The 20,460-nt window shown below is 45.2% G+C and overlaps 1 protein-coding gene across 1 annotated transcript in view; it reads right to left on the minus strand.

Annotated features, from left to right (window-relative positions):
• Positions 1–20,460, minus strand: part of KDM3B (lysine demethylase 3B) — a 145,191-nt gene that overhangs the window by 72,847 nt on the left and 51,884 nt on the right. The window contains exons 5-11 of the mRNA XM_075917875.1: positions 18,394–18,518; positions 17,003–17,074; positions 10,151–10,729; positions 5,639–6,884; positions 3,805–4,006; positions 2,306–2,520; positions 68–220 (exon numbers count right to left, since the gene is read on the minus strand). Of these exons, the coding sequence (XP_075773990.1) occupies positions 68–220; positions 2,306–2,520; positions 3,805–4,006; positions 5,639–6,884; positions 10,151–10,729; positions 17,003–17,074; positions 18,394–18,518 (2,592 nt within the window). The remainder of the gene's footprint in view (positions 1–67; positions 221–2,305; positions 2,521–3,804; positions 4,007–5,638; positions 6,885–10,150; positions 10,730–17,002; positions 17,075–18,393; positions 18,519–20,460) is intronic.

A 20,460-nucleotide genomic window follows, 5' to 3' on the forward strand; every position in this document is an offset into this window, starting at 1 on the left:
ACTCCAGACAGTTTGGGGGGGGAGGGAGGGAAGGGGGGAGGAGGAATGGAGGAAATCTGGAACTCACCACTACGTGGACGGTTCTTCCTCAGTCGATAACAGTCCAGACAGACTCCAAAACCACATTTGCGACAAACCCAATGGATATTGAAAAGGGTTGTCTCACATACATCACACATCTCCCTCACACCACGGACAGCTCGTTTCCAGGCTACTTTCTCTACAAAGAAAAAGGAGGAACAGTTCAAGAATGAACTCTTAGCTAATGTATTGTACAGCTCAGGGCATATCCCCACATGATATCTTCAAACATAGGACAGTCTTCACTAGCATATGTCTCTGCAAAAGCTATTTGGGAATACTAAAGACCATCTGTGGGCAACAAAAATGCCAAACGCAGTGCTTTAATTCCATTTCTGCCATGGCGATTTGAAAATATTTTAGAAGCGCCACAGATAAAAACATTCAGATCTCAACAAGATTTCCTGAGAGGGGAATGTGGGAGAGAAAAGTTTGACATCAGACATAACTGAAGAACAGATCTTGTGACACTTATTTGTACCACTGGAACAAAAAGGGAGGGAGAAGGGAAACAAGCTTTCAAGAGTTGTAAGCAGCATAGGGATATTTTGTGCAACACACAGAGTTTCAGTAAAAGGTATATGCAAACTTACAGAAATTACTGAAAAGCTAGAAAAGTTTATATAAATTATCTGTAAATAAAGTTTTAAAGCCTTCTATAATTGACAAACATGTGGTTTTATTAATTAATCATAGACATACCAGATTTCTGAGATTTTAGACTCACGTAAGTCTGTAGGGAAACAAATGGTTTCTTCTCGCTCTTCCCCTATAGCCATCCTTTGCACATAACCATGTGATGGTTTAAACCCACTATATCAACAGGAAACCTTACCATAGGAATGGAACTCCTTCTTGTGCTAGATCTAACATAGCTCAGTATGTCAGCCAAGCCAGGCCCTACTGAATGGGGGAAAGTAGCATACCCCTTCCCCCGACAATCCGGGTGCTCTTGTATGATGGAAGGGCTGGGTTTCACACAAAGGGACCACCCCACTAAAGACAGCAGTATAGGAGGATACAAGTCTTCTTACGAGAGAAGAGGCATGTAAAAGGATTGGGCAGCATACCAAAGGCAATGCTTGGGGCAGAGTTGGAAAGGTGGGAGAGGGGAGGAGAGTCATCAAGCATTTGTTTTAGGTTTGGGTTACTGTATTTCTTTTTTGGAGACTGGACACCAAGGGGAGAGGGTGTTCCAGTGGCTTTACCCACTGGTACTAACTCTTAGACAGCATACTTAATTACAAACATACTGTTTCCCTTTTCACAGAACGTATTGAAATTTCTTCTTTAACAGAAAGTCTTTCTGTTCATGGTTTCTGTCAAAAGATAAACCTAATATTGTAAGTCTGAATAAAATTTTGAACCATTTGAGTTAAGAAAAAAAGTATAACTTTCCTTATCACAAAGGAAAATGTGTTAATTCTGACAGGGTTGAATCAAAGTATCTTAACATTTGGAAGCTAAACCCCTGAACAGAACTTAATTAGGAAGCGTGCAATTTTGCTACACTTGAAATTAATTGGTTTTGATGAAGGCTTGACAAATGCGTTCTGAGCACATGCAGTTGAAAGTTTACAACTAGAGCTGTGTACTTTGGCAGACACACACTGACATGTCAGACCACCAAGCCCAGAGCCATTAGCTTCCCAAAAAACTGTAAAGCTCAGCTTTTTGGGGGGACATTTGAGGCAACAAGATAGGATGGGATGAGAGCTGGACTGTTTAGCGTGGTATAAAGGAGTGGATTTTGGTTGTACAGGCAATGGATTCAATATAAGTTCAATGTAATTAAGTCTCTCTTTACTAGTTCTTAAGCTAAGTTTTTCACTGCAGCAATTGAGAAAGTCACAATAAATAACATGTGTTCATGATTTGACTCCATCCCAAAGTAGAGTTTCCAATGTAATTAGTAGATTACATTCACCTCCATTTGATCGGGGTCTCAGTCAGTCAGTCAGTTACTGAAGAAAGATCATTTTTACATTTCCTTTTAATATCCAATTAACAGTTTCTGGCAATGTATTTGTTTTTTCACAGGATAAAAACCGCTCTGACTGAAGAGGGGGCCCCAGTCTTTAACACATGTTACAGGAAGAAACACAACCTCCTCTTTGGAAGAAGGAAAGAAGAAGTGTTACAATGGGGTTCTAAATGCATCTTTTAAGTCCCATTCCACTGCACTGCAAAGACACTACATAAAGGAGTAAAACCGACAGCTTACGGTGCGGCTCCACCATCATCATTGCCTCCTTCTCAGACATAACAAGTTGGCAGAACTGGTCCCCAACATTGGCCAGGATATATTTAGAGGTCTCCAGGTCAATACCCTCTGCAGGGGAAGACGACGGAATCCACAGGCTCATGGCATCAGGGTCACTCTGCTGGGGGTTTAAGAATCCCTCCACTCGCAGAATACCTTTTCGAGTAAATATAAGTCTGAAACAAAACAGGATAGGCTAATCAACAAGGAGCACAATGGTTCCTATCTTCCTTCTGCAGTCATCCACATTAGAACATGCACCCAGGTTAATTCCCACTAGAAGGTCCCAGGGCATCTGGTGCCAGGAAGGAGCACCAAGATCCATGTTCCTTCCTGCTCACGAACATCGAGGCCAGAGGAACCAGGAGTAAAAGCCAGCCCCTGGCTGCTGCAACAGCCTCAGGAATCAAAGGAACCATCAAGACTGCTGATGCCAGGGTTGCTTTCAGGTGTCACTGGAGGATCCCACACCAAACTCAATGTTTTGGACCAAAATGACAGTGCTGCCATGAAATTGGGGTGGGGAAGTGGCCTGAGGCTCTGCTGCTTTCCCATGCTTGTCCTTTCTTTGCACTGGCAAGTGGCCTCAGACTGAGTGCTGCTTTTTGTGTTTCTTTGGCACCAAATGAACAGTGCTGCAGGAGCACCTCACATCAAGGCTAAGTATTGAATCACGGTGGCCTGGCTGTGAGGTTGGTCTGGAAGTGAATTCCATGAGGATAGCCATCCATCTGACCTCTCATTTTTTTTTGTGTGAGAGGTCCAAAGTCCCAACAAATCTGGCACTTGTCCTTCTGAGTTTCTCCCAAGCACTTCAAGTACCTGGAGTGTGAGTCACTCACAGGCATAGATTTCCTATAAGAGGCATGTGGACTGCAGCCCTGAGACCAGGGCATGCCTGATCCCTGGAGCAAAAAGAGTCCTTTAAAAATAGGTATTATCCATTTACACTAGTACTAACTACAATATCTGCATACACTAAAGCTATATTCAAAACAAACTATGAATCAGAGTTCAAAAAACCACTGAAAAGAGGTCTTGCTGAAGAAAGAGGGTTATTCCAGCAACTATCACAGGAAGTAAGGAGGAACAGAAAGGGAGCACAGCTGGCAGCATGCCTTACACCAGCATGCCTGGCACCGCAGGGCATGAGAGCTAGCCTGACAGAAATTACAGAGGAAAAATCTCCGAGACTGGTACACGTGAGACATACATGAGCAAATATTCAAACAATGATTTACTGAGCAAATTCAGTCTCCTTGGACCTGGCAGGAAGCCATTAAGTTAGCTTTTGAGCTTTTGAATTAGCTGAAGCGGATAACAGCAAAGGCAGCTGTTCTTGCAGAACAACAGTAGCCAGGGAGTGGTCAAAAACTTCTTTAGGATACCCAAGCAAATTAAAAAAGTGCAAGAACTAAACACTTTAAACATTTCATATGAAACAAGGAAAGATGCAGCACCTCCGAAAATGGAAGAAGCGACAGGCCACAGTTGAGTCATCCTGTTCCTGCTCCTTAAATTTGCGGTATCTCTCCAGACGACACTCCCGGCACTTGTGCAGATGAGGGGCTACATTGATGCAAGATCCATCCTGGAGGAAAGGCTCTCCGGACTGCTTCAGCTTTCTCACCTTACTCATGTCTTTCAGCACAGATTGGCCAACTGTATAGAAGGGGGAGGAGGGGAATGAGAACCCATCAGTCAAACTACAACATAAAACAGATAACTCCAAGAAGCATATTTTCCAAAAATCCTCTCTGAAAAGTGCATTCCTTCCAGAGTATTTAACCCAGGGTTACCTCCTGCACATCGGACTGCTCCCTCTAGTTTTGATAGAAACTTTGCCTACCTTAGGTTTCAACAAACATGCACACCACCTTCAGTGAGGGGTGATTTTAGTAAGAAATATTGCAGAAGGTGAAAAACAATTTGGCTAAATAATTTTGTATAGGGATGTTGGAAATCATATATTTTAATAATCACGTAACCACAACAATTTTTAGCAGTTACACAATTATTTGATACCCCTGCGGCAGAGCCAGCAGCCAGCACTTCGGGCCCCCGACAGGGGCAACAGGTCACGCACGGGCTGGCTCCCGCCCGACACCTCTGAATTAGCAGCAGATGGCAGGCGGCTCCCCCTGCACACTCTCCATTTAAAACCTGGACCAGCTTCTGGGTCTGAGCCAGCCTGCCATTGAGTTTTAAATGCAGAGTATGTGGGGGAGGAGAGGATGTTACGGTTAACCAGGACAGTTAACTGATAAGCAAGTGCTTATTGGTTAAATGGTTATCCGGCTAGTCACTAACATCCCTAATGTTGTACATGCTCAAAATGCTTAAAAACTAGCAAAATGCTTCTACAGATATTCCAGCCCTTTGTCCTGCTCACACCCAATACCGCACAAAATCCACCAAATTGCTAAGACCTAGTCCTCTGCCTCAGACCACTGTATAGTCCCATATGCTGCAAATAAAAGTGTAAAACTGCTTTAATAGACAACTAAGAAAGGATATAACAGAGGTCTATAAAATCATGACGGGTGTGGAAAAAGTGAATAAGGAAAAGTTATTGTGGGAATAAGTAAATAAGAGAACTAGGGGGTCACCAAGTGAAATTAATAGGCAGCAGGCTTAAAACAAACAAAAAGAAGTTTTACTTCACTCAGCGCACAGTCAACCTGTGGAACTCCTTGATAGAGAATGTGGTGAAGACTAGTACTTAACAGATTTAAAAAAAGAGCTAGACGAGATTCAGGGAGGTTAGGTCCATCAATGGCTATTAGCCAGGATGGGTAGGAATGGTATCATTAGCCTCTGTTTCTCTGGAGATGGGTGATAGGGGAGGAATCACGTCAGGATTACCTGTTGTGATCCCTCCCCTTTGGGCATCTGGTATTGGCCACTGTCAGCAAACAGGATACCGGGCTAGATGGACCTTTGGTCTGACACAGTATGGCTGTTCTTATGTTAACTGTGCAATAACATAGCCATGAGCAAGTCTGTTAATGGTTACCTCTAATGCTAAAGCATACCCCGGTTAACTGTGCTCTAAGCTTTATAAGCTTGTCTATCTTTCCCTCATTGAAGAACCCACAGATTTCTTACATCAAAGATCACATCTCTAAAAATTTCAAGCTTTTTTCCCCCTAATATTTTGTGCCCATGGAAGTAATGCAAGGTTATATCAGGGTGAAAAAATCACAAGGTCTGCTGTATGGAAAATAGTGCAAAAAAAGAGTATCCCATCCGTTGGAGTGGTCATGTAATTCATCCCTGCCCTGAAAGCCTCACCTTTCAGGGGAGCTGTGCGAGGCCGGCCCTTTGGGGCTTGCTTCCCCTTCCCTTTTCCCAGCAGCAGTTCAGCATTCCTCTCTGCACTGGGGCCAAGCTTGCCGATCAGATGCTCTGGAATTCCCTTCAGACAAGCCTTGGCCTGCAGCTGCTCCTCAGAATCACTCAAGTCTGACAGGTCACTGTTGGTACTAGAATCCGAGTCCTGCCTGGATGTCATGCTCCGCTCGTCTAGAGAGAACCTTTTCACAGCTTCAAAGGGGGCTTTGTTCTCCTGTGAAAACTCCACCTGGGAAGAGAAAAAGCCAGGCGGATGCCTGCCAAACACAGTAGAAAAAGTTTTCAGTAGAGGATTGTCTTGCTGTCCAGGCACAACAGATGGCTTTTCTTCTGTTGGGCTGGAGGAGAGTGTGGGCATCTCAATAGGCTGTGTCAGGCTGACAGTGGGTGAGCTGGAACGGCCATTCCCCACAGTGGATGGACTCTGAACACCAGCAACAGCAGCAGAACTAGAAGCATTAGAAATCATCTTGGAGGAATCCGTGGTTATAAACAAGGTTTTCTTCTTAGCTAGAGAAGAGTCTGTTGAGGTGTGTGATTCTGGCCAACTAGAAGCTGCCTTGAGGCCCACAGCTGAAGGGGGTATAGATACGGTTTGAGATGAAGATGCAAAGCTGCTGAAAGGACTGAGTTCTGCTTTCTCAGCAAATGCCAGGAAAGGATTGGAGGGCTCCTCTCGGGAGAGTTTTGGGGGCTGCAAAAATAAGTTTTCGTGATTATCTGTGGGTCGAGTATTCAACAGGCTTCGTGAAAAGGCTGGAGTGAGGGTGGGCATAGATTCCAGTGGCAGCTTCCGGTCCACAGAGCTGCCAGATGGGGGTGCAGATTTAGCGTCTGCTGCAAGAAGAGATTTACTTTTACAGAGCACAGAGCCCAGGCTGTCCCCACACTGCTTGAATGAGTCCTCACTAGAGGGCTCTTCAGCCAAACTCTCTGAGATTACTGTAAAATAGTTGCTGGAGGGCAGATTCTGGGACATGCACTGAAAAAACAAGTTCTTTGACAGATCAGAGTCTTTCTGAGTCTCTTGCCCAGTGTTACAACCAAACGAAAACCCAACCGGCTTGTTTGCTGGAGACAATACTCCATTTGATTGGCTTCTTCCACTCCCAAATCCCAAAGGCTGGGATGCAGCTGGGAGAGATGCTCCAAATCCAGAAGAGGTCAGAAGTGAATTTTGGGAACTCTGAAACAAAATTGAAGAGAGTTAGTTAATGTAATGATTTTCTCTAAAAAGATGCTTGAGTAGCCAAATTAGCAGAACTTTGCCCATCACTGCTACTTACACAATCAAATCCTTCACTTGCTTCTCACCTACTTGCCATAGGAAGTTACAGCAGAAATCACTTGACCAATGCAACTCTCTCCAAACTTAAAACTTAGGAATGCCTACCAAAGTAATACAGACCAGGACTTCTCCCACCCCCAAAACAAGCATCTGTCACCAGCGAGTTCATGGCAACTACAAATTAAGTGTGGGCAGACCAATCATGTTTCATTATTGCCTTGTCACACTATGGAACACATAATTGATCTATGAATAGCCTACCTAACCTGGAATCTTTTCTCCAAGAACAGTCAATGCTACAAATTTCAGAGGAAAGCCTGAAATCACCATAATGTACATAGATGAAAAATATCTTTGTGATACAATATTGCACCTAGCCCTCAGATTGTCAGCCATTTATATACTTTAAAATTAAAAAAATGTAGTCTCCATAATTCTATCCTAGCTAATGTAAGCACATAATCTAGGATTGTCAAGAATCAATTTTTATCTTATATATTGCAATAGTAATTGTCTTAGATTACATATATGGAACAGGTATTTGTCATCCATTTACACTTATATTTAATCTTCAATATATTTGTATGTAGCATGGGAAAGCAAGTATTCAATTAGCCTTTGCTATGCTTTTCTTAGGTTTCTTTTTTCAGAGTTAACTATTCTTTTAATTAACTGTCTTCAGTTGCCTGGGAAACAGCATTTTCCTGGCAAGAACCACACTCAAAAACAGCAGAGTTACCCCTCCACCTATTAAATAATTCAGTTCATCTCCAACCAATGGAAGATTATTCCTTACAATAACACTGCCTAGTTTATTTTTTTTATTTTTTTTTTTATAAGTCCCAAGCACTGTTTCCACCATTTTCCTAGGGGAGGTTACGCTACAGTCTGATTCCTCCCTTTATTAGAAAGCTTTCTTGATCATTCAGCCTAGAGCAGTGGTCTGCAACCTTTTCAGCCACAAGATCACTTTCTGAATTCAAGTGCAATGTAACATCTACCTCAAACCCAAATACTCTTGCCCCGTCTCCTTTGTGCCTCTTCTCTGAGGCCCTGCCCCTGCTCACTCCATCCTCCCTCACTTTCACCAGGCAGGGGCAGAAAGTTGGGGCGCAGCCTCTGGTCTTGGGCTAAAGGATTTGGAGTGAGAGAGGGGATCTGACCTGAGCCTGGGGCAGGGAGTTGGGGTTCAGGGGGCTCAGGCTGGAGAAGCGGTACAGGAGGGAGTTCATGACTGGGGCAAGGGTTCAGAGCTCCAGCTGGACACTGCCTACCTCAGACGGCTCCTGGGTGGTGGCGCAGTGGGGCTAAGGCACCCCACTGCCCTGGCCCTGTACCACTCCCAAAGGCAGCCAGCAAACTCCCTCCATCCCAATCCCTGTTGTGCCCCCCCACCTTTGTTCCGTTGAGACAGAATACAGGGTGGGAGAAGGGGCACCACGACATTGGCGCCCCTCCTCTCCCTTCCCACTCTGTACCACAAGCAGGAGGCTCCGACGGGGGGGGGGGGGGGGGTGGTGCAGCTCCAAGGCAAAGGGCCAGAGGTACACAGCAGTATGGGGAGGGGCAGCTGTGCTGTGCTTGATAATAGATAATAACCAGTCAGGATCACCTGTCAGAGGCTCCAAGATCTACCAATAGATCCTGGTCTACTGGTTGGTGACCACTGGCCTAGAGTCTCTCCTTTTCACTTAATTATTCCTATTTATATATCCCCAAGTTAAATTCTTTACCTTTCACAGAACACAGGAGTTAGGGGTCACCCAATGAAATTAACAGGCAACAAATTTACAATAAACATAAGGAAGTACTTCTTTACACAATGCACACCTAACCTGTGGAACTCATTGCCTAGAGATGTTGTGCAAACCAAAAGTATCACTCAGTTTAAAAAAATAATCAATAAGCTCATGGAGGATAAGTCCATCAATGACAATAAGTCAAAGGGTGCAACTCCAGCACTGGCTCCTCCTTTCCTTTGCTGCCCCTCTCTGACACAGGCAACAAGGTGGGGCAGTGACTAGCTGAGTCACTAGTAGATTATCCAATAAGCATATGCTAGTCACTTACTTATTAATTTCAACAAGTCAACTAATTACAATATGAACTTAACACAAAGTAATGATGTTTCATTAATGGACTTTTCTATCAGCCTGTTCCAAAAGTCAAAAATTGTATTAATCAATTCTTTATCCTTCTTTGTAAGAATTTTAATAGGGTACAGAGGAACATCTTGACCTTAGAGAGCATGGGCTCACTTGTGTCTTGCATTTACAGCTTATATGAAGGCTTGGTAGAACTCAGTTTTTTATTTAATAATTTTGATGGAAAATATCAACTTTTATTTCAGTTGTTCCATTTTTAGCCACTTAAATTTTCATAGTTGAGCAAAATTAAGGGGGGGGGGGGTTCGATAATACCAGAGTCAGACAATAATTATTCAGTTACAGTATATGTTAAAATTCAACAAGTTAAAGCTTTATAGCGGTTTAAAACACAAATTGTCCACATCGTAAGTTAAAATACACAAAGTAAATATTCTTAACTCAAACTCTAATAAGTTCTCAAATTTTTTTCATACTTTGCTTATCTGTAATTTTCTATTACCACCAATGGGAATTTTTGTTTGTGTATATATAATGAAATCAATGCTTACTGGTATTTAACAATAAAATCCAGGCCCACTTATATAGATGTTTGGATCAATTAACACCTCAGTTATTATTTCAGGCTGACTGCAGATTAAGGATATTATTCCATCATTTAGCTCATATTTAGAAAGGTTTCTTCCTCACTATTTTAAATGATGTTTAGCTTCTAGAGCACAGTTCTGAGGCCAGTGTGCCTGGAGACAAAGATACAAAAAGACTTTGTGGTGGGACAGAAAAACTGTCCATGGAAGCATCTCTACCAGAAAGTGGCAGAGAGAGAAAGTAAGAGGCACTGAAACTCTACCTCCATGGGGACTGAATATACCACATCACGGAGGAGGAGGAGCTGGAGGAAGAGGAGAGACTGAGATGACCCAAAACTGTAAAGCTTTTAGTGTTCCTGTAAACACAGACTCAAGGGTGGGAATTTATTACAGTAACTACAGAAATTAAGTATTCCAAAGTACAATGATATAGTTCTACTTTAAATCCTCTAGGCTGCAGAAAACTCACCTCTCCCTGAGTTTGTGACCAGCCTGTTTTCTGTTTGTCTTGTCCAGTAACTGCCGACATGCCAGTGTCAGAGATCCTCACAGTTGTTGGTGTCAACGAAATTGTAGTAACAGCTGCTGGAGAAACCCCCATGCCTTGACCAACTGGATCCAGTGATTTTCCTGCCTCTTTACAACCAGTTCCAACCAGCAGTGCTTGACTAGCAGCTGAAGAAAAAGGAGTGAAGGGTACAGGTGTGTCACCACACACTGGCTCATCCTGGACCACCAGAGTTCGGCCATTCTCTTTGGTGTAAGTGGCAAAGCGAATATTGCGATTAATCTGAGGAACAAAAGGAGGCAGCTGCTTGGCCCTTGTATCCAGCCCTGTTTCACTCCCAGTGCCTCCTTTCCAAGAAGGCCTGCTTGCCTCACCTCCATCACTCCCATTACTATCCGCTTCACTCTTTTCTTTTAGCTTTTTTGTTGCAGGATCACAACCAGGGTCTGAAGCATTTTTCCTCCTCCGTCCATCCTTTCCGTCCATACATTCTCTCTTCTTTTTCCCTTTCGAAGATTTAGCTGCCTTTAGGCTTCCTCCCTAGAATAATTAAAATTACGTAATCACAACAGACAAAGGGTCATCCAGCTTGTTAGAAAAGAACCAGAAGGTCCATTATTTTCCCATCTCTTAAAAGGAAAACATTTGTTAGAACAACGGATTTGTTTCACTATGTTAAACTCAGAAAAAATTTTACACAGATCCCGCAATGCAAGTTTTTAATACATAATACTGCATGCATGCACACCTGCCTCTGTTTTTTTGCATTAGAACAAGGTCATCCATAGCAGTATCATTCACTTAATAACTGAGCTAGGTTGCCATATGGTGGTACTCTGGCACAGTGGACATTGGGAGACAGGCTAACAATCAGAGAAATAAAGGGGAAATTCCTGCTACTAGTTACTTGTCTTGAAGCAAAACTGAATTTTGAAACAATTATACACAGATTTATATCACTGGAACTTATCACTACCATTTTCCTTGTTTAAGGGCAAACTGCTAGTCCAACACAGTTGGTTATGCTAACAGTATCCTCCAAGAAGCATTTTACAAATCAATCAAACCAAAAAAATGGCCCCAAATTTCAGAAAAGACTGTAGTTAGGAGGGAAGGTAGCGGACAAAATTTTAGAGAGTCTGTTGTACAAGAACAAACCAGGACTCCGATCTAAGTAAGGAACTAGAGGAATCATTTTTGGAAACCAGAGGTAGTTATCACATGACAGCCTCCTTCACAATGCAGCCCCTTAAAATTAAGCAAGACTAACAAAGTTGCCATTATAAACTTTTTTCTCCAATAAGGGTAATTCCAAACTAATTCTAGATGGTGCTTTGTCCTGCCGTGAGGGCAGTGGACTGGACTTGACGACCTCCCAAGGTCCCTTCCAGTTCTAGGATTCCATCAATTTCTATGAATTACGCTCACAGCAAGCCTTGCTGACAGAAAATGGATTCTTAAGGGAAGCCAGGTGGATAATTTGACTATTTTATTATCCACAACAGGCTTATAGAAACTCCTCTTCCCCCGCTGTCTTCTCAAATGCTCTCAATAAACAGAACTTTCTTCAAGCTGTATCCTCCCAAGTAAAGGTAAATTAAGAAGTCAGACACTGGGAAAAATCACAAGGAGGAATGAGCAACAAAGGAGGACCCCTGATTCGGTTGGAGAAGACAGAGTGATCAACTGGTTATCTAAGGTGTTTGTACACAAATTGAAGAAGCCTGGGAAACAAACAGGAAGAATTAGAAGCCCTGGCCCAGTTGAAGAACTATGATCTGAATGGAGTAACGGAGACTTGGTGGGATGACTCACATGACTGGAGCACTGTCATGGAAGGGTATAAACTGTTCAGGAAGTACAGGCAGGGGAGAAAAGGAGGAAGAGTTGTATTGTATGTAAGAGAGCAGTATGATTGCTCAGAGCTCCAGTATTTAGAGGGAGAAACGACTGTTGAGAGTGTATAGGTTAAGTATAGAGGTGGAAGCAACAGGGGTGATGTTATGGTTGGTATCTGCTATAGACCACGGCATCAGATGGATGAAGCAGACGAGGCTTTCTTCGGACAACTGAGAGAAGCTTCCAGATCTCAGGCCCTGGTTCTCATGGGGGACTTTAATCACCCTGACATCTGTTGGGAAACCAATACAGCAATACACAGATAATCCAGGAAGTTTCTGGAGAATATTGGGGATAACGTCTTGGTACAAATGCTGAAGGAACCAACCAGGGGCCATGTGCAGCTTGACCTGCTGCTCACAAACAGTGAGGAACTAGTAGAGGTGGGTGACAACCTGGGAAGCAGTGATCATGAGATGGTAGATTTCAGGATTCTGACCAAAGGAAGAAAGGAGAGTAGCAATACACACACCCTGGACTTCAGAAAAAGCAGACTTTGACTCCCTCAGAGAACTGATGGGCAGGATTCCCTGGGATGCTTACATGAAGAGGAAAGTATCAGAGGGGTAGCCGTGTTAGTCTGAATCTGCAAAGGCGGCGAGGAGTCCTGTGGCACTAACTGAAGTGTTGGAGCATAAGCTTTCGTGGGCAAAGACCCACTTCGTCAGATGCATGTAGTGGAAATTTCCAGAGGCAGGTATAAATATGCAGGCCGGAATCAGGCTGGAGATGAGGAGGTGGATCCAATCAGGGAGGATGAGGCCCACTTCTAGTAGCTGATCTGGAGGTGTGAATTCCAGAAGCTGCTTTTGTAGTTAGCGAGCCATTCACAGTCTTTGTTTAATCCTGAGTTGATTGTGTCAGACTTGAAGATGAACTGTAGCTCAGCAGTTTCTCTTTGAAGTCTGGTCCTGAAGTTTTTTTGCTGCAGGATGGCTACCTTTAGATCTGCAATTGTGTGCCCAGGGAGATTGAAGTGTTCCCCTACAGGTTTTTGTATGTTGCCATTCCTAATACAGTAAACTTCCGATAATCCAGCACCTTTGGGACCCAGGGGGTGCTGGATTATCAGATTTGCCGGACTATCAGAAGGGGGGGCTATGAGGGGCCTACGGTGGGGGGGGGGGGGGGGGGGGGAGAATGCCGCCCCAGACACCTCATAGCCCCCCTTTCCAATAGTCCGGCTGTGCCTCAGGCGTCCCTGATTCAGCCGCTGCTGGTCAGTTTCAGCAGTGGCTGAATCGGGGACGCCTGCAGCAGAGCAGCTGGAGTGCTGCGGGGTTGGTCTGGTAGCGCCGACCCTTGGCGCAGCAAGACCAACCTGGCAGCACCCCAGCTGCTCTTGGGGACACCTGGGGCAGAGCAGCTGGGGGGCTTCTGGGTTGGTCCCGCAGCGCCGCTTCTCGGCGCTGTGGGACCAACCCGGCAGCCCCCCAGCTGCTCTGCCCCAGGTGTCCCCATGTCAGCCGCTGCTGATACTAATCAGCAGCTGACTCCAGGAAGCCCGAGGCAGAGCTGCTCTGCCCCGGGCTTCCTGGAGTCAGCCGCTGGTCAGTTTCAGCAGCGGCTCAATCAGGGCGCCTGGGGCAGAGCAGCTGGGGGGCTGCCGGGTTGGTCCCACAGAGCCGAGAAGTGGCGCTGTGGGACCAACCTGGCAGCTCCCCAGCTGCTCTGCCCCAGGCGTCCCCAAGTCAGCCGCTGCTGATACTGATCAGCGGCTGACTCCAGGAAGCCCAGGGCAGAGCTGCTCTGCCCCGGGCTTCCTGGACTCAGCCGCAGGTCAGTTTCAACAGCGGCTGAATCCAGATGCCTGGGGCAGAGCAGCTGGGGCGCTGCCGGGTTGGTCTGGTAGCACCAACCCTTGGCGCTGCAAAACCAACCCGGCAGCACCCCAGCTGCTCTGTCCTAGGTGTCCCCAAGTCAGCCGCTGCTGAAACTGATCAGGGGCTGATTCCAGGAAGCCCGGAGCAGAGCAGCTCTGCCTCGGGCTTCCTGGAGTCAGCCGCTGGTCAGTTTCAGCAGCGGCTGAATGAGGGACAGCTGGGGCGCTGCCGGGTTAGGCCCCGCAGACCCGAAGGGCAGCGCTATGGGACCAACCCGGCAGCACCCCAACTGCTCTGCCCTAGGCTTCCTGATTCAGCCGCTGGTCAGTTTTAGCAGTGGCTGAATCGGGGAACCTGAGGGCAGAGCAGCTCCAATGGTCCGGCTGCCCAGAGCACTTCCGGGTTCCTGATGGTGCCGGTCCATCAGGAGTACCGGACCATCAGATGCCGGACCATTGGAGTTTTACTGTATCTGATTTGAGTCCACTGATTCTTTTACGTAGGGAATCAATGGACACAAATCAGATATTAGGAATAGCAACATACAAAAACCTGTAGGGGAACACTTCAATCTCCCTGGGCACACAATTGCAGATCTAAAGGTAGCCATCCTGCAGCAAAAAAACTTCAGGACCAGACTTCAAAGAGAAACTGCTGAGCTACAGTTCATCTTCAAGTTTGACACAATCAACTCAGGATTAAATAAAGACTGTGAGTGGCTCGCTAACTACAAAAGCAGCTTCTGCTCTCTTGGAATTCACACCTCCAGGTCAGCTGCTAGAAGTGGGCCTCATCCTCCCTGATTGGATCCACCTCCTCATCTCCAGCCTGATTCGGGCCTGCATATTTATACCTGCCTCTGGAAATTTCCACTACATGCATCTGACGAAGTGGGTCTTTGCCCACGAAAGCTTATGCTCCAACACTTCAGTTAGTCTATAAGGTGCCACAGGACTCCTCGCCGCTTATGAACGGGAAAGGAGTCCAAGGACAGCTGACAGTATTTTAAAGAATCCTCATTAAAGGCACAGGAAGAAACCATCCCGATGCGCAGCAAGAAAAGCAAATACAGTAGGCAACCAGACTGGCATACCGAGGACATCCTTGGTGAGCTTAAAAACAAACAGGAAGCTTACAAGAAGTGGAAACTTGGACAGATGACTAGGGAGGAGTATAAATATATTGCTCGAGCATACATGGGAGTTATCAGAAAGGCGAAAGCGCAATTTGAATTGCAGCTAGCAAGGGATGTGAAGGATAATAAGAAAGATTTCTACAGGCATGTTAGCAATAAGAGGGTGATCAGAGCAGATGTGGGGCCCTTACTGGATGAGGAAGGTAACCTAGTGAGAGAAGATGTGAGAAAAGCTGAAGTACTCAATGCTTTTTTTGCCTCTGTCTTCACAGACAAGGTCAGCTCCCAGACAAATGCACTAGGCAACACAGTATGGGAAGGAGGTGGACAGCCCTTGTTACGGAAAGAACAAGTTAGGAACTATTTAGAAAAGCTAAACATACACAAATCCATGTGCCCAGATTTAATGCATCTGAGGGTACTGAAAGAGTTGGCAAATGTCATTGCGGAGCCTTTGGCCATTATCTCTGAAAACTCGTGGAGTTCAGGAGAGATCCCGGATGACTGGAAAAAGGTAAATGGAGTGACTATCTTTAAAAAAGGGAAGAAGGACAATCCAGGGAACTCCAGACCAGTCAGTCTTACTTCAGTCCCCAGAAAAATCATGGAGGGGATCCTTGAGGAATCCATTCTGAAGCACTTGGAAGAGGGGAAAGAGATCAGGAATACCCTTCGTGAATCCATGTTGACAAGTTGTGCCTGACCAATCTGATTAGCTTCTATGATGAGGTAACTGGCTCTGTGGATATGGGAAAGTCAGTGGATGTGATATACCTTGACTTTAACAAAGCTTTTGATACTGTCTCCCACAATATTCTTGCCAGCAAGTTAAGGGAATAAGAATTGGATAAATGGACTGTAAGGTGGACAGAAATCTGGCGAGACTGTTGGGCCCAACGGATAGTGATCAACGGATTGATGTCAGGTTGGCGGTCGGTTTCTAGTGGAGTGCCCCAAGGATCTGTTCTAGCACTGGTTTTGTTCAACATCTTTATTAATGACTTGGATGAGAGGATGGATTGCATCCTCAGCAAGTACGCAGATGACACTGAGGTAGGAGGAGAGGTAGATACGCTGGAGAGCAGGGATAGGGTCCAGAGTGACCTAGACAGATTAGAGGATTGGGCCAAAAGAAATCTGATGAGGTTCAACAAGGACAAGTGTAGAATCCTGCACTTGGGACAGAAGAATCCCAAGAATTGTTACAGGCTGGGGAATGAATGGCTAAGTAGCAGTTCTGCAGAAAATGACTTGGGGGTTACAGTGGATGAGAAGCTGGATATGAGTCAACAGTGTGTCCTTGTAGCCAAGAAAGCTAATGGCATATTAGGGTGCATTAGGAGGAGCATTGCCAGCAGATCCAGAGTAGTGATTACTCCCCTTTATTCGGCTCTGGTGAGGCCACATCTGGAGTAGTGTGACCAGTTCTGGATCCCCCTCTATAGAAAGAATGTGGACGCATTGGAGATGGTCCAGTGGAGGGCAACGAATGACCTATGAGGAGAGGCAGGGGGATTTGGGTTTGTTTAGTCTGCAGAAGAGAAGAGTGGGGGGATTTGAGAGCAGCCTGCAACTTCCTGAAGGAAGGTTCTAAAGAGGATGGAGAGAGGCTGTTCTCAGTAGTGATGGATGGCAGAGCAAGGAGCAATGGGCTCAAGTTACAGCGGGGGAGGTCTAGGTTGGATATTAGGAAAAACTATCTCCCTAGATGGGGGGGCGGAAGCAGTGGGATGGGTTCTCTAAGCAGGTGGTGGAATCTCCATCCCTAGAGGTTTTTAAGTCTTGGCTTGACAAAGCCCTGGCTGGGTTGATTTAGTTGGGATTGGTCCTGCCTTGGGCAGGGGGCTGGACTTGATGACCTCTTGAGGTCTCTTCCAACCCTATGATTCTAAGTCATCACAGGACACTTTCTAAGGCTCCTGATTACACACACAAAGACATGGCACAATACAGTACCTCATTTGGTTGAGCAGTGTTGTCCATCACTACATGAACCAGTCGGGGATCCACTGATTTTATCTCACCAGTCTGATTTTTATGAGATGGGCAGCAAAAAACAAAAAAGAAGAAAACACATTCAATTACCAGCTAAGAGACAGCAATGAACTTAAGGTAGTATGCAGCCTTTCTCTTTCCTCACTTGTCAACGTCTCTACTTTCACTATATCCTTTGAACTTTTTCACTACCCACTCAACTTCTCTAACCCTTAGACTTGATTCCTACTCTGGTCCCACGTTTCTGTCTCCAGTCATTTATCTGTCCTGTTGAGCACCTGCTGAGACACTTTGGGAAGGAAATAAATGCAAAGTGGCAGTTCTGTCTTTTCTCTCTTTCACTCTAATTTGTCAAGGACATGTGCAAGTTTCTGCCACCATTCTCTATGAGCTCCACCCTTCCCCATAAAAAAAGGAAGATTGGAAACTAATCAATAATTAGCAAAATCATCAATGTGATTAGATCAAATGTTTCTTGAGCCAAATTATCAGTTCCTTACTTAACAGTCACCTTGCTCTCCTACATAGAAACAATGAAGACTCTCTTAAGAAGGGACTCTCTGTCTCTTCAATAGAATTAATCCATCAGGAGATGTAATTAATTGGCTTCAAAAGGAGTGGTCAGAAGCTCCCGCAGCAAGCCCTACTCACTAAAATTCAAGCAAAAATTTTCTCTTCCTGTCCAGAACTAGCTCTGCCTACAAACAATCCATAAAGTCCAACCTGAATACAAGTCACATTGTGGAAGATTTTAAAACTCCTAACAGAGAATAGTCAGTGCTGTAGACAGTTACAATTCACCATGCTACCCCGCCCCCGCTCCACTTGGGTCTGCTGACTGAAAATTTGTGAAAATAAAAAAAAATGCTTCCTGGACTCCTGCTCAGCCAAGATTACGTATCAAAAAGGTTTCACACTGAGATTTTGCCCCTCTAGTATCTAGCCAGCCTCCTTCATGCTTCACTTGTTTTAGGCAATGTATATATACAAGAGTGACATATGAGAAATAACCCAAGAAAGAGAGCATTTGGAGGCCATAGTAAGATAATCATGAAAAAGTAACCTGCATATCTACCAATATCCCCTCTGCCTTCACATCCATCTCCTACAGTATTTTGTCCCTGCCAAGCATCTCTCCCCCTGCCTCCCCTGAATTGTGTGTGTCTATTTTGTAACACACCCTGTGGGATAAGGAAAGTGATCTGTCCGTAAAGTACCATGTGATTAAACAGCTTTAGGAGACATTAACCGACAGACAACAACATTTAAATTTTGTGAAGAATGGCACGTTCACCACGCGATGCAAGGAACTCATGTTTTAGCTGCACAAACAAAGTGCTTCAAGCCTTTACCTCAGTCACAGACACTTCCATAAGACGAGTGATGGGATCCTGATGGGTCACAACACCACAGAGCCAGCTATTTTCATCCTCTGGTTGGTATACCTTAACCCTTTGGCCTTGGACACTGTAGGGACCTGAAAGAGAGCCAGATCAACTGAATATATCTGCAGACAAATTATTTGCACAATGCAGTCAAGGGTGCACAACAGCGTTCTCTCTAATTCTTCCCACCCTAAGCAGAATGAATTTTGTAATGTGCACACATCACCTTGATACTGGTGCACATCAAATTCATGTGGCCAGAGTGGGGCCAAGCAGTCCTGAGTGTGGGAGGGGGCTCAGGCCTGGTGCAGAGGGTTGGGGGTGCAGAGTGTGGGGGCTGCAGCTGGTAGTACTGGCTCTGGGATGATGCTGGGGTTGAGGGGCTCAGGTATCAGAGGGCTGGGGTGCAGACGCAGGAGGGATCTGAGGTAGGGCCAAGGATGAGAGCCTCAGGGCTAGGACAAAGGGTTGAGATGCAGGGGTGTGAGGGCTCCAACTGGGGGTGCTATCTCTGGGGTGGGGCTGGGATGAGGGTTTTCTGGTGAAGGAGGGTGCTCCAGGACTGCTGCATGGAGAGAAGACTTCCCCAGTTCTCTCTCCTCACAGCAGCACCTGGGTTGGGAGGGAGAAGTACCTTCTCCAGCTGTGGCAGCTCCAGGGCAGGAGCTGCAGAATAGGTACCCCAGCCCTGGCTGGTTTCAGACAGGGCTAGGTTGGGGTTGGGGAGAAGGTCATATAGGAGAGGTGCCAGGTTCAGACTGTCCCTCTCCCAGCCACAACAGGCTGTAGGCCAGGCCCAAGCTAGGCCTTAGGTGGGTGCCTTGAGTGCCTGCACAGTGCTAACTAGGTGTCCACACAGCTTACAGGGAATTTAGGTGCACATACAGACAGTAATTCATGCAGAGTTATGTTTGAAAGCATTCCTTGTACGAGGCAACAGATTACCAAGTTTTATTATAGTGTTTGCTTATAGCAAATGCATCATCTAAACATAGGTCAGTTGGACAAATGTGATCAAAATAGAAATGTGAGGCTTCATGTTTGGGTCAATAACCGCTAGATCAAATGTGATCAATTTACAAGTAAAATTATGTTTTAAGAAGCTCTTAAAAACCCAGCCTTACAGACTCAACCTAGAACCAGAAACACGCGAACTCTGACTTCCTCCTAAATACTCATTTTTCCTCTGTCACCTACAAGTGAATTAATTATTAGAAAAAAAAATCCAGACAGACACACATCTTGAATAACTACGTGACTTTACGTTCAACTCCTTGTGGAATCCCACCTTGAGTTTCTGAGAAGAGGCGCCTCGCCCTGCACAGTAACGGGAGTTCTTTGAGATGCATCTCCTGTTGGTGACCCACTTCAGGTTCCCCATGTACCTTGAATTGGAGACTTTTGACAGCAGAGCCAATCTGACGCATCCTTGTGGCTCACACCTAAGCTATATAGTGCTGCTCGGGTGAACTGCCCTAAGTTCCTTCGCTACAAAGGGCCTGTACTGGAACCAATCCTATTCAACATTTTTATAAACAATCTGGAGAGAGGGGTGAACAGTGAGGTGGCAAAATATGCACATGATACCAAACTGCTCAAGGTAGTTAAGACCAAAGCAGACTGTGAAGAGCTTCAACAAGATCTCACAAAACTAAGTGACTGGGCAACAAAATGACAAATGAAATGTAACGTTGATCAATGCAGAGTAATGTACATTGGAAAACGATCAAAAAAGCAAACGGAATGTTAGGAATTATTAAGAAAGGGATAGAGAATGAGACAGAGAATATCTTGTTGCCTCTATTTAATCCATGGTACACCCACGTCATGAATACTGAGTGCAGATGTAGTCACCTCATCTCATAAAAGATATCTTGGAATTGGAAAAAGATCCAAAAAGGGCTACAAAAACAATGAGGGGTTTGGAACAGCAGTCATATGAGGAGAGATTAATAAAACGGGGACTTTTCAGCTTAGAAAAGAGAAGACTAAGGGGGGGGATAGGATAGAGGTCTATGAAGTCATGAGTGGGGT

Source organism: Pelodiscus sinensis, unplaced genomic scaffold, assembly GCF_049634645.1.
Source record: "Pelodiscus sinensis isolate JC-2024 unplaced genomic scaffold, ASM4963464v1 ctg55, whole genome shotgun sequence".
Classification (NCBI taxonomy): domain Eukaryota; kingdom Metazoa; phylum Chordata; order Testudines; family Trionychidae; genus Pelodiscus; species Pelodiscus sinensis.